Here is a 14,300-nt window from a genome sequence, read left to right as displayed (position 1 = left end):
ACTTAATTTTTTATTTTTTTGGTGGAACCAGGGATTGAACTCAGGCCCTTGCGCTTGCCAGGGAAGCACTTACTCCACTGAGCTATCTCCCCAGCCATGCAAGCCAGTTTTTAAACAGTGATTTTAAAAACTGAATTACATTAACAATAAATTAAATCAAAAACAAAGATAATTAATACTCAAAATTCACCACTTCTTGTTCTATTACACTGTACTACCATCTATGCTGTTGAGTTTATTATTTATTTATTTATTTATTTTTAACATTTCACTAATAGAGTTAAACTTTATTTCCATGTTTATTACATGTTTGTCTTTGATGTTGAGTACATATTAGGATTAGGACTGATTTAACATACAGTGTGGGAGAAGATCTGACATTCTCCACTGAATGGGTTAAAAAGGACTGTAAAACTACAAAATGCTAGTTAAATGTGAGTTCTAAATTATGGTAAACAGAACAATATCTTGCCATTTTTCTCTAATTAGAGTTTATTATTTATAATAATAATGTAACCATCTGAATGGAAGAAATACAAGCATATTACTGTTCATCTTCTCAAGTTACCACAGATTGGTAAGTCAAGCCAACAATAGCGGACAGTTACTTACAACACAGAAATTGGCAAACACATCAACAAAATGTTGCATTTTTAAAGGACTATTAAAAAAAAAGGAATGACACAGACCCTTGGCATTTCATAGAGAAAGTTTACCAATCCCTGGTTAAGAAAGTGATAGGGTAAAATAGTAATGCAATTAAACTTGACAGTGTGTGTACTTATAGGCATTATACTGAAGAGCTCAAAAAATTGAGGAATTATTTTCCTAGTATTTGAAATTACTGACTCTGAAAAGAAATTATTTCACTGACTAATGAGTAAAATTTTGATATATTTTCTATGCACTTTCATCTTATTCACACAGACAAAATATCAACTAATATCCATATCAGAACTATACTTAGGGGCCGGGGAGCTAGCTCAGTAGAATAAGTGCTTCCCTGGCAAGCGCAAGGGCCTGAGTTCAATCCCTGGTTCCACAAAAAAAAAAAAAACCTATACTTGAAGAACTAGCTGCTAAACATTTACCAGCACACCACTGGAAAACGAAAAAAAACGGGCAAGGAATATAGCTCACTGGCACAGTACTTACCTTGCAAGCGCAAGATCCTGAGTTCACTTCTTAGTATAAAAAAACAACAAACAAAAAACCAACAACAATACATGCTGCATCAACTATTATAACTGCCCTACTAAACTGTTTTGAAATTCAATTTCACTGTTTATCCTTTTTCTCTTTAAAATTACAAAAATATTGAGCTAGCGAGAGAGCTCAGTGGACTAAAGCACCTGCCTAAGTAAGCTTAGGCAAGCACAGGGACCACGGTTCATTCCCTGGCACCAGATGCTGTGCCAGCCCCACCCCTAGGGCAGGCTGAGCCAGCAAGAGTCTGGGCCTAGTGGCGCACACCTGTAATCCCAGCACTGGGGAGGCTGAAAGCACGAGGATCACCACAAGTCTAAGCTGCATAGTGAGACCCTACAACAACCAAATACATTTAAAAATACAATAATAATTAAAAATAATAAAATTACAAAAAACCTACTATATAAATTTTAATATTTAACAACTGGTGCTGAGATAGAAGTCATTAAAAATTCATGAAAAATTATTTTATTGATTTGCAAACATGGAGTTTAATATCATTTAGAGAATAAGTACTTCTTTCATACTCTGAAAGGAAAACAACTTGGTGATTTCTGGCATGAGTTCTGATCATATATGGGACCTTAAACAACTAACTTCCCCAGTCTTTTGTATTGTACAATGAGGAAGGAGAACAAAAACTAGATAATCTCAAAGGTGATACACAAAAATATAGCAATATACTAAGACTGAGCCAAATGCAGTAGCTCATGGTTGTAATTCCAAACTTTAGGAGCATCACAGTGAGTTTGAGGCCAGTTCCTCAGGGTTTAGCATGTCATTTCCCCCTTTCACTTAGTGAGGTCTAGCTTGCTAAGAGAAGTTCTTTCTGATTTACTCTAACCTCTTTCCCAACCTTTAGCAAAACATAGTTCTAGTTCCTCATACCTGCTGTCTTTCTGAGTGTCGGGAGTCATCATCAGGGCTACACAGGAATTCAAGCACCTGCCCAAAGAAATAATAACCTTTATACTACTCAGCTTACATGCAGTAGCTATCCTTTTAATGCCACCAGTTCATTCACATTTAGCCATAAGAAATACTCTAGGTGGGTGCTACCATCTCCACTGAACTGGTCTAGTACATGAACTATTAGGCTCAAGCACTCTTTACAACTTAATACATGCCTTATATACATGTTTCTTTATGGTTTAGAAACATAACTAGAGGACGGTGCCATTTTATTCCTTAAGTTCTTTCATATGATTGACAGAGCAAAGACTGTAGTCAGAATCTTAGCCAAATTAACACATAATATTACTGCTAACAATAACACTCCCTACTTGTGATACTGGATGAGTTACTTAACCTCCTTAGGATTCATTTTTAAAATAAGGATAATGATACTAATTTCAGAGGTGTTAGAAATAGTGTGGATGAGCTTTGGAGCAATGCTTGGCACCATGAAGCACTCAGCAAATGCTAGGCCTTACCTACTTCGTCCAAACAGAATGCATTTCCTTGCCACTTATCAATACACAGGGGATATTTAAGTTGGCTTTAAAAGATAGCTGTAGAGTCAAGCTCATTTGGAAGTAAACTCCAATTTTCTAAAAGTAATCTTTTCTCCAGATGATCATCATATAATCCTATCAGTGAGATATGGTGATTCCTAAATTAGAACATTCCTGAGCAAAGAATTCTAGGCAGTTCAGAGCAACATAGTAACAGAGATAATAGAATGTCTATAAGACACTCTACTAGCTGCTACTCCATAATAGCAGGTAGTTAAGCAAACTCATGCTACCCAGGACACATCATAAAATACACAGCACGTGTGCATGCACATACCCAAGCACGTGCATGTACACACACACACACACACACACACACACACACACACACACACACAAAACCTCTCTCTTAATTTGGATTAAAAACCTTAACAGCCCTCTCCTAGATAGGACATTTACTCAATAGTCCGTCATATTAAAAAACAAGATAATGTAATCCAATGGACTTTTTTTAATCAGCAGTAAACAGAGGAAAACCAATTCTAATTCTCACTGAAGACACTTACCTGATCAAAGAGTGTTCTGTTCACAAACAACGTATTGTCAGGCTTTGCGAGCTGCCGAGCAAGGAAAGTAAAGAGACACCCTACTTGTGAGGGAGTAAAATCTGAATTCTCCACCATAACCTGGTGAGCAAAAGAGACCATTTATGCATTATGTCATCTGGTTTGACACAAAAAATACACTATAAGAGAGGCCATTAAAAATTCATGAAAAAAATCTTTTATTGATTTGCAAACATGGAGTTTAATATCATTTAGAGAATAAGTACTTCTTTCATACTCTGAAAGGAAAACAATTTGGTGATTTCTGGCATAATTCTAACACAATGTGGATGAGAATTTCATTGTCAGAGAGGGCAAAAAAGATTTCAAAGAAATGTTGATTATGTTTCCCTTCGGAATTCTTAGAGAATCCTACTATAATTAATTTTAAATAACCCTACTAAAATCTGTCTATTAGTAAGGGAAGAAGGGAGCTACTGCGGAGTTTAAGAGAAAATGAGTGAGCGAATGCACCCAGAAAAGCAGTCAGCCACAGCACACCTAACAAAGCAAAAAGCTCAGCCTTGCTGCCTGGAAGTCCCTGCAGCAGGCAGCTCTGTGCAAAGGCTTTATGCAACTTAAAAGTACACACAGGTATCCACTCACAGTTAACCCTCTATTCTAACTCAGCTCTTACTTCTGCATTCCCACTATGTAAGGTGCTATGGTACAGGAATTTTTAAGGGAATTATGAATTGGACAGTGAGACAAGTAAAGGCATCTGAAATACCAGGTCTGACATGCCTGCACTCTTCTACGGATACAAATAACTGGAAAAGCACAATGTAGAAAAAAAATGTTCATTTAATGGTCCAAAAGGGAATTTGAAAAAAAAGAACCTTTGACAGGGGAGATGCAATCAGAGAAGAGTGTGAAAAAAGGATGGACACAGAAGACACAAGTTTACTGGGAGACTTCTAAGTCCCTCTGGGATGTGGCAGCATGCATAATGAGGAAGGAAGCATTAGGAAGATCAAAAGAAAAGATTAGGACTCAAATGTCATCTGAAGGACTCTGAATTTATTCTGCAAAAAACTGAGAAGTTACTAAAGTTAGCTTCAACCAGGAGAGTTTATCATGATCAGTGCTGTGTGTAGGAAAATTCCCAGTGTTGGTACTGTACAGGATAAATAGCAGAAGGGAGAGAAAGCAGACAGACCAACGCTCAATTGCCTGGAAGGTTCCAGGGAGAGAGAAAGGGTTTCTGAGCCTGAGCAGGGGTGCTGAAAAAGGAAGAACAGGTGCAAAGGACAGCAGTAAGAGACAAGTATTCCTACATACAGAAATATGTCATGAAAGGAGCAACAAAAAGATGACAGATTTTGAGCACAATTGGCAAGCAGCATACTGATGCTAGCAACAGAGAATACAGAAGTTTGGGAGGGAAGATCTTTATTGTTTGGGACTCTGGATTCATGGAGCCAACTCTACTCCCAGCTGGGACAGTTATTAAAATAGCCAAGTTCCCTGCTTTGATCCTCCATTCAGAGGTTTTTTTTTTTGTTTTTTTTTTTTTTTTTTGCGGAACCGGGGATTGAACTCAGGTCCTTGAGCTTGCTGAACAAGCGCTTATTCTACTGAGCCATCTCCCCGGCCCCTAGAGGTGGATTTGAGTGGGAGGAGAATCAGGTTACTGACCCTCACGAAACATGAATCCTCCTCTTGAGGAGTCAGTTCCCTTAAGGCAGTAAAGAGTGAGCCCGATCCTTGTATCTCTCTGGCTTCCTTTTGCCCTGTGATCTCTCTCATCTTCACACTTCCATGACGATGCCACTGCTACCACGATGCAGCTGACAAGGCCCTCACTAAAGGTCAAACACATAGGGTGGCCCAGTCTTCAGCTTTTTGCGTCTAAAACTATGAGCTAAACTGACCTTTTGTTAAAGTGTTCAGCGTCAGTTATTTTCTTATGGTAAGAAAAAACGGAGTAATATATGCTCTAACATCTATTCTTCCTTCTTAACTCAGGTACAAAACTCCTAATTTTTAGCTAGTATATCATTATGCTGAGTAAAGACTATATTTCTCAACTTCTTTCAGCAGCAAAAGGCTACCTATCAAAGTTTCAAACAATATGATTAAGCAGAATTATAGTATATAGTTTCTATGAAGTTTCCTCAAAGAGAGAAAACATTTCCTTCTGCAACTCTTTCTGCATTCAGACTCAGAATGCAAAGGTGATGGCTGGAGCCTGAGCAGCCATCTTGGCTCAAAAGACAGAAGACAGAAGGAGATCCTTCCCAGGTAAGTTTATAAAGCTATTCTTGTCTACCTCTGGGTTCATATGAGAAAAATAAATTCCCATCACAACTTACTGTCACATTGAGTTTCCTCTCAATGTGAGAACTTAATTCTAACTTATCTAGTAGGAGGCTATAGAACAATATTAGACAGAAGATAAGACAAAGCATAGGGAGGCCATGTAAGAATGTATGTAGGTAATGTAAGTAAAAAACTCTCCACATTAACCACGCAGATCAAACAGGCATTATCTGAGAATTTAGCAATCTCATTCTCATGATCATCACCGCCAATGCAAAAAGGCCAACGTACTGTAATGTGCTTTGGAAATTATAGAGAACTATTATAATAAAATATACATAATTATGCTATATACAAGTAGAGATCACTTTAATTCTGGTTTCTTATCTAAAATAACCCAGAAGTCATGAAAAGGCAAAAACATCCATTTCAAAACCAGAAAAACAAAATGAAAACTCTAAACTTTCAACTAAAAGAGAAGTAGCCTGCTCAAAGTCATGCAGATGGAAAGGACAAGAACCTGTCTCTACACCCATTCATCAGCAACAGCATAAATCTCAAAATAGCGCCACTGCAACTAGTTAGATTCAGATAATAATGATCATCTCTGTATACTTCAGATTATTCTTAGTGTCACTCATCAACTCAGTGCCACAGTAAAATATGGCACTAGCATAGCAACGGAGTAATGAGGGAAAGAGACAGATGATGATTTTTCCCATTACTTACTTTCTCAAAGCAATCTACAGTTAGTCTGTTGTTACACTTATACAGAAATCATCACACTATGCATTTCTTAAGTAGCACCCAGAACCCCAGCATCCAGTCTCAAGCTGAGATATATTAAATTCTTTCATCAATGAATGATTAGCATTTTGCTCTTAAGAAACAAGACACTATAATAAAACTTTAAGATCTGATTACGACAATCGATGGCCACACCACCCTGAATGTGTCCAATCTCATCAGATACAACTGTAGCAAACTGCCTTGTTAAATATTATTTTAGAACCTGCTATGAAATAAATTGTTATTGTAATATAAATATCAGTATAAATACAAATAATCTTTGCTTACTTTCAACAAAATATCCACAATACGCTGTTGATATTCCACAGCTTGTTTATCATTTTTAAAATCTTCAAAGGTCTAAAAAGGAGAAATTTTAAAAAGTAATTATTTTCAATTTTTGAATTTTTTTCAAATTTTGAATTATTATTATTAAATTCTTGTGGCTAGAACCCCGCTAAATTCCCAAGTAAGATAACCATTCTCATCAAGTTTTTCTTTATATATTTTTAATAAGTTACTTTTAAGGGAGTAGGGTAGAAACTACAGCATTTAATATTTCATGGTATTCTAAGATCTTAACTGAAAACCAGTATGAAGTATATAAAGAGTGGTTATTAAACAACCAAAAAGCACTTGAGAAAGGAAGTACAGTAGTAAGAAAATTCTACAAGCAAAAAAAAGAGGAAGAATGCTAGTGGCAAGAGGCAACTTGGGAGCAAAGCTCCCTTCTATCTCCTTCTGAGATGGAAGGATAAAAAATGCCGCATTCTCAGCCTTCATTCAGTCTGTTACCTAGCAATAAAAGAAATGAGTTTATTAACTGTCATGAAAAATAATATACATAATTCTCATGACAATTATGAATAATTGATGTTCAGTGACAGGCATTTAAAAATTAAGACAAAATTGTAAATGTTAAAATTCTTAAGCCCATTCATAAGGATTAAATATCTTATTCTCAAAACACTGCCAAGTACAGTTCCTACTCAACTCTGAACATGCATCAAAGTGAATGGCACTGCTGCACTCTGGTAATATATGATAATGGCACGTCACATAAACACCTAGTTCCCACAGGATGCACGGATGAAGGAACTCAAATGGAATCTGTTAGCAACAAGTTGAAATAACCACGTTTTCTGAGCTGTAAGAATGAAGAAAGATTTAAAAATCTTTCCTATGGTTTTCACTTAGCACATTTCCTTCTGAGAAATGTTTAATCCGAAGGAGTAATACCGCTATTTTTTGATCATGAGAAAAGAATATATATTCTCTCAATAAAAAAATGTTCACAACCAGGAACTTTCTAAACAGAGTTCTTTTCAGACTAGAATACTTGTTCTTTAGTGGGCCATGAATTTCCCTGACTTCTCCAAAATACCCTTACTCTTAATAGCACGCATGTCTCTCCTTACTCCTGTCTGGCATCCAACAGGTGTTTAACAAAAGATTGAATTGTTTAGTCATTTACAAAGAAAAAGAAAATATTTTAAACTTTTTTTCTCCATCTAGTCTGATTTGCTGCCAGCTAGTTGAGAAAAACTGAAACAAGTTGCCAAGGAGATGGTAGGAACTGGAAGGCTCAACTAGAAGATATTTCTGTTGCTGTAGGTTAAATATGACCCTACTTGAAGACAGGAAGATAGACAAGAAAATTTCTGAGTTCTATCTTCTGATTTATGAGAACACACTGCTCCCCACCCCCATACCAGGCAAAATGTCACTCTGCAGATACTGTGGGGACTTATCTGATAATATAAGCATTATTCAAATAAAATCCAACTCCACAGAGAATTAACAAATGTATTAAAAATGACAGTAAGTCAGAATTTTCTTAGCCATTTTCCTTTTGGCAGCATGTAGTCATTGCTTTAAAGAAGACACTGAAAGTTTGTTTCTATAAATATAATTAAGTGGTGACATACTATAGTGTGAATGTTATGATACATATAATGACATATTTTAGTGGTAGTTAAAACTGCCACCAAATGGCACACCATTCTTAGAACATTATCACTCCACAAAGACAGTTCTAAATATTCAATGTTTGTTACAACATTATGTGATGATATCCTAATGGAGAATTACAGTTTGTGGAATATAAATGTGATCTCAAAACCTAAGTTCACAGTCATCTGAGCACACAAACTTCTTTTTGTAGTTCCTTCAAAATTATAGGGTTTCTGAATAGGTAATGCTAGTAAGTTAAGTCCTACTCTAGGGGGGCAGCAAACATTCGTAGTAAACATTTCAGGCCCTGAGGGCTATATGTTGTCTCTATCACATATTATTTTTCATCACTGTCACAAACCTTTGTTGTTTGTTTTTAGAGACAAGGTTTCACTATTTGTTTCAGGCTGGCTTTAAAGTTATTTTGTACCCCAGGCTGGCCTTGAATTCACAGTAATCCTGCTTCAGCTTCCCCAGCACTAGGATTACAGGCATTCATCACCACGCTCATCTTTTCTCAAAACCCTTAAGTATATCAAAAACATTCTTAGGTCACACAGGCCAGGGGTTAAATTTTAGGAGCTGGGTTTGACCCACAGGTTATTATTTATAGATCCTATCCTAATCTCTTAACATGCACCCCTAAAAGAGCCTTTTGTTTAAAAAAAAAAAAAAAAAGGCTAGTTAATCACAATTCAAGATAATGGAAAAACTAGAAGAATACCACAAACTTCAACATACAAATGGAAAAATAAGTATTGCACATCAGGACTGGTTCCAAGCACACAACACTAAAGAGAAATCAGGATAGGATTGTGTAGAAAGAAGTAGATTACGACAAGGTTCTAGTGGTAGCAGAATACCTGTAACAACAAACAGACTTCACTCCAGCAGGAGGCAGGGTTCATCTGAGTCAGGAAATACTGAGTTCAGGCCTGAGAACTAGTGGATCACGCACTGGCTATCAAGAAGATCCAAGGAAAGGACTTGGAAAGTATGGATCAGAAATAAAGGTCAGAGGGCTAGCCAAATAGCTCAGTGAATTAAAGCGCCTGCAAGCAGGTGCAGGGGCCAGGGGTTCGATCCCCAGGCCTGCCATGCCAGACCTGCCCCCAGGGGGTGCTGAGATGGCAACTGAGGCTGAGCGTGGTGGCGTGCACCTATAATCCCAGCTCTTGTGAGTCTGTAAACAGACAGATCACTACAAGTCCAATCTAGTAGTGAGACCATGAACATCCTGTAGACCCTTCTCTGAAAAATAAAATTAAAATTAAAAAAAGAAGTAAAGGTAAGATGGGGATTCTGTAATAAAAAGAGGAAACTTAAAGGGCAAATTTTCCTTAGAGGTCTTACTGGGGAAGCCTCAGTGCATGGTAAAGACAGAAAAGCAGGTTAAACAAGATAATATTAAACAAGATAAAGTAGAGAGAGGAAGAGAGACAGAGAAACAGAGAGAAGATAAAATACTCCCCTCAAAATATCTTATTTATTCAAGAAACTGAATTTCTAGTATCGACATATTTATTTGCATATACACCTAAATATGGACTTGCTGGATTATATTTAAAGTAAATCCTTCAATATCCTGGTCTTCCCACTGTCACCGACCTAATTCAAGCCATCATTATCCTCTATTTAGATTACTACATACATTTGCTAGCAGATCTCCTTGCCTCCAATCTTAACACATCTCAATACATTTTTCCATATGCTATGATTGAAATGTTTTTGCCTCCTGCCATGAAATTCCTGTTGAAAACCTAATAATCAATGTGGGAGCATTAAGAGATAAAGCCTTTGAGAAGTGGTTAAAGCAGGAGAGCAGATCATGAGTGGAACTGGAGACCTTGAGATCTCTGGTCATGTTGTTCCCACCACATGAGGGCACAGTGAAGAGGCATAATCCAGGAGCTGGAAGTGGCCCTCAACAGGCAATCTGCCAGTGCACGATGTTGGACTCCCCACCTCCAGAGAGTTAATTTCTGTTGTTTATAAGTCATCCCATCTATGGTAGTTGGTTGTAGCTATCCAATGTGAGAGTCACAGGGAATCTTTTTCAAATATAAATCACAGGGCCAGGAAGATAGCTCAACAGTCTAAGCACCTGCCTGGCAAGTGTAGGGCCCTGGATTGGATCCCTGGCACCACATTGACATGCCAACCCCAAAACCAGGTGTGGTGGCACATGCCTGTAATCCCAGCACTAGGAAGGCTGAGACAGGAGGATCATCACGATGAGTCCAACCTGCATAATGAGACCCTGTACCAAATACATCAAATAAATAAAATACAAGTTACAATATTCTTCATCTTTAAAGACTTTTAACAGCTACCTATGAAGTTCAATTTACTATGAAGTTCAAATTTCTTACTGCAAATTCAAGATCATTATTGTATTCCTGTTACTCTGGATTTGTTTCTGAGTTTTCTCACACATTTAAAAATGTAGACCTACTAAATTTAAAAAACTGTTTGCATATTCATTGTCCAGTCAAATTTCCAGTCCTTTCTATATGTTTTAACCTTCTGTTTAGAGTATCTTTCCCCATTCTTCACCTATTTTCTACCATCTCTGGGACTCAGAATGGACATTATTACATGCAGGAACCTTTCCTAACCCTTTTCAGGTGCCCCTCCTAAGTATGCCAATAGCATCCTACACTCCTGCTAAGGCATGGCTACACTGTGCTGTAACGTTTGGATCTACCTCCTACACTGGGCAGGGGTTACCTCCTGTCAGCCAAGTCTGCATCCCTCACTTAGTACAGCATCCCTCAACATAGGGTAGATACTGCCATTCAAATATTTACCAACAAAATGAAAAATAATTGTTTTGTAGCATTATAAATCCTAATATCATAATTCAAATATCCAGCATAAGTCCTTAAATGTTTCAGAGCCACCATTCCCCTTAAAAAAAAATTTAAATAAAATAGTTCTGGGTAGCATTCTTTGAAAATCCCCTCCCCTCAAAAAAAATGCCTGCTTCTTTTTTCCTGAGTGACACTCACCAAGTTATCCTAAACCAAACAGATCTGACTTCCAGTTCTGAATTTTTCTTCCCTTCTCTCTGTGCAATTTCAGTTATTACTTCTGAATTTAGACTCTCATATACAATCAATTCAATAATCATATTCTTATGAGAGCTTACCTTTTGAAAACTAATTTATTATAGTATTCTACTTATAAAAGTACTCTCGACTCACAGGGCAATTTGCCCCTTCCTGCTGAGTTAACCATTACTAGTATTTTCTACTTCCTGTCTTTTTTTCTCCCCAAAACTGTGTTTCAAAATTTTGTGCCCAATGTTTTCACTATATACTCTAAGCACTTTCCATTATACCAGAAGCTTTTTTAAAAACAATAACTACAATACTATTTAATTGGGAGAATCGTGTTTCATGTAATTATTCCCTTAGGGACATTTTCACAGAAAACCTGGCTCACTTAAACTCATCTTTGACCAAGCATGTATATAAAGTGTTCTTTCAGCAGGAAGGTTCCCTGTTTCATTTCAACTCTAGTTATTCTCACATCATCACTACATTGCCCTCAGATCCTTCATTTATATCGTTTGCCATAAAACAGAACCAGAGAGTCTTACTATGCAGTTCAGTCTCGAACTCATAGAGATTCTCCTGTCTCAACCTCCCAAGAGCTGGGATTAGAGGTATGCACTGCCATGCCTGGGGATCTGGGGCTGGGACGGCACACCTGGCATTTCAGGGCTGGCAGGGTATGCGGGGCTGGGGATCAAACTCTGGTCCTTATGCTTACCAGGTAGGTGCTTATGCCTCTGAGCTATCTCCTCAGCCCCATCTTTAACTTTTTATGGATACACTTTAGAGACATAGACAGAGGTAGAACGGGGAGGAAGGGCTATAAGATTTAGAGAGAAAATACAAGCAGTACAATAAAATCAAACATTCGAAAATTTTACTGCTAGGGCATAAAAACTGTACCCACATGCATATTATTTTTCTTTATATTAAAAAAAATGAACATCCTGGATTCTTTGAAAACACCTTAAAACCATATTGTATCTTACCAAGGCCAACACATTTAGAAATTCTCTTGTATCAAAATGTAACAGAGTCCGAACATAAGGATAGATTTCTTCCTCCGGGGATGCTTCTGCTGAATGCAGGCGAATCAGAAATTCAAAAACCTACAAGTTGAAAAACAACTATTAACTATTTTCTCATCTTACCAATCATCTTGCTCAAGCAAGATCTGATTTCCTTTCAGATAAAATAAAAGATGAACTGAGTTTAAATTGACACTGGGTTTAAAATCTTGTCCTAAATGCCCTGTTAACTAAAACTGTTGACATCCATGATAGTACAAAGGCACTCTCCTATACAGGCCATCGTTCCTGAGGTAGGAGCACTCCTCACCTGCAATTTGTCTTCGCCACATCTTGAGAAGTGTACACAGTGAAAAGGCTATGATAATACTACCAACCTGGTTTTTAACCAAGGGAACAAGATCTTCAGGGATGTCACCAAGAGGATAGGCACGGCCTGCCAGACAACAGCTAAAAGGAAAGAGGAAGAGCCATGTGAAGATCTGGAGACTTGTAAAGGGCTAACTTTGAAAAGTGAGGAGCACTTTGTTTCTCAAGCCTGAGATCCAAGTGGGATTTTGAAGCAGACTCAGCTTTGGTCAGAGAGGTTAAGTTTAAAACCCAGATCACTGCTAATGCATAGTAACGTGACTATAGGTAACAAAGACGTGTTGGATATTAAAAACATGAGAAGCAAGCTGTTGAATGTTTTTCCCATAAAGAAAAGATAAATGCGTATACAAGATACATACTCATCAAAACCATCAGAAATCTTTTTTTTTTTTTTTTGTTTCCCGGTACTGGGGATTGAACTCAAGACCTTGTGCTTGGTAGGCAAGTGCTTATTCTACTGAGCTATCTCCCCAGCATGATTTATTTCTTTTTTACTTTTTATTTTTTCAGATGCGGGGATTGAACTCAGGCCCTTGTGCTTGCCAGGGAAACACTTATTCTACTGAGCCATCTCCCTGGCAAAACCATCAGATGGTAATCCATTTGTAAGTTTTTATGTATCAATGTAAAATTTTTAAATCTTTTCTGTTGTTGTTGTTGTTGTTTATATAGTTGGTACAGGGTCTCACTACGCAGCGAGGACTTGTAGTGATCCTGTTTCAGCCTCCCCAGTGCTGGGATTACAAGCGTGCACCACCACACCTGGTTTTGCTGGTCAGCTCACTGCACCCGAGGATTGAACCTGGGTCCTTCTTGCACTTATCAATAAGGTAGGTGCTTAGATGGCTGAGTTACTTCTGCTACCCCTAAAATTTTTTAAAATGATGTTCAAACAATGGGAGATGGTATGGTGGTTAAGTAACACACCCAGCACCTGAGTTAAGGGCTTCCACTTCTGCCTATCTGCACTACACAGGCAGAAAGAAGACTCTATCCAAAGGCCTCCTACTTGGCATCTAAACAAACTGATGGCACTGTCCAACTATGATCTACCTGTTAGAAGCCTGATGTTCTCAGAGATTTTTAAAACTGGTGGCTTTAAGGACAGATTAAAAACAAGGAATTGGCTAGTTTAACTAATGTTTAACAAGTATCTATACTAGGACAATCCTTCAAGGACAGTCTGAGGAAAAATTCACTGTAGAGTTTTACCTTGGTGTCAGACCTTATTTATGATTGATGACTAACCTCATGGGTTGAATTACTATAAATGTCTTCTTTTTTGATTTTTTTTTTTTTTTTAAGGGATGGGGTAGATTTTAGCACCTTTGAACCAGCCATGATTGTTAATGACACTGGATACCAGTATATTCTAAAGAGTTTCAAGTCCATATGAGAATCACTAGGTAACACTATTACATTCTTTTTCACTAAAGCGTCAATGTTGCAAGTATGAAACAGGTGCTGCAGTTAACTCTGATGTTGGAGAGGAGCTAAAATGAAGCAGAGCGGGGCTGGAGAGATGGCTCAGTGGTCTAAGGCACCTACTTAGAACAAGCTTGGCAAAGC

General features: G+C 37.6%; 1 protein-coding gene across 1 annotated transcript in view; it reads right to left on the bottom strand.

The window, feature by feature from the left end:
• Window positions 1-14,300, bottom strand: part of Vps8 (VPS8, CORVET complex subunit) — a 241,770-nt gene that overhangs the window by 109,449 nt on the left and 118,021 nt on the right. Inside the window, 5 exon segments of the mRNA XM_023700650.1 lie at window positions 2,098-2,154; window positions 3,230-3,349; window positions 6,608-6,679; window positions 12,321-12,440; window positions 12,737-12,809. Of these exon segments, the coding sequence (XP_023556418.1) occupies window positions 2,098-2,154; window positions 3,230-3,349; window positions 6,608-6,679; window positions 12,321-12,440; window positions 12,737-12,809 (442 nt within the window).

The sequence above is a fragment of the Octodon degus genome, unplaced genomic scaffold (assembly GCF_000260255.1).
Source record: "Octodon degus isolate 3935 unplaced genomic scaffold, OctDeg1.0 scaffold00126, whole genome shotgun sequence".
Taxonomy (NCBI): Eukaryota; Metazoa; Chordata; class Mammalia; order Rodentia; family Octodontidae; genus Octodon; species Octodon degus.
This window is presented reverse-complemented; position numbering and strand designations above follow the sequence as displayed.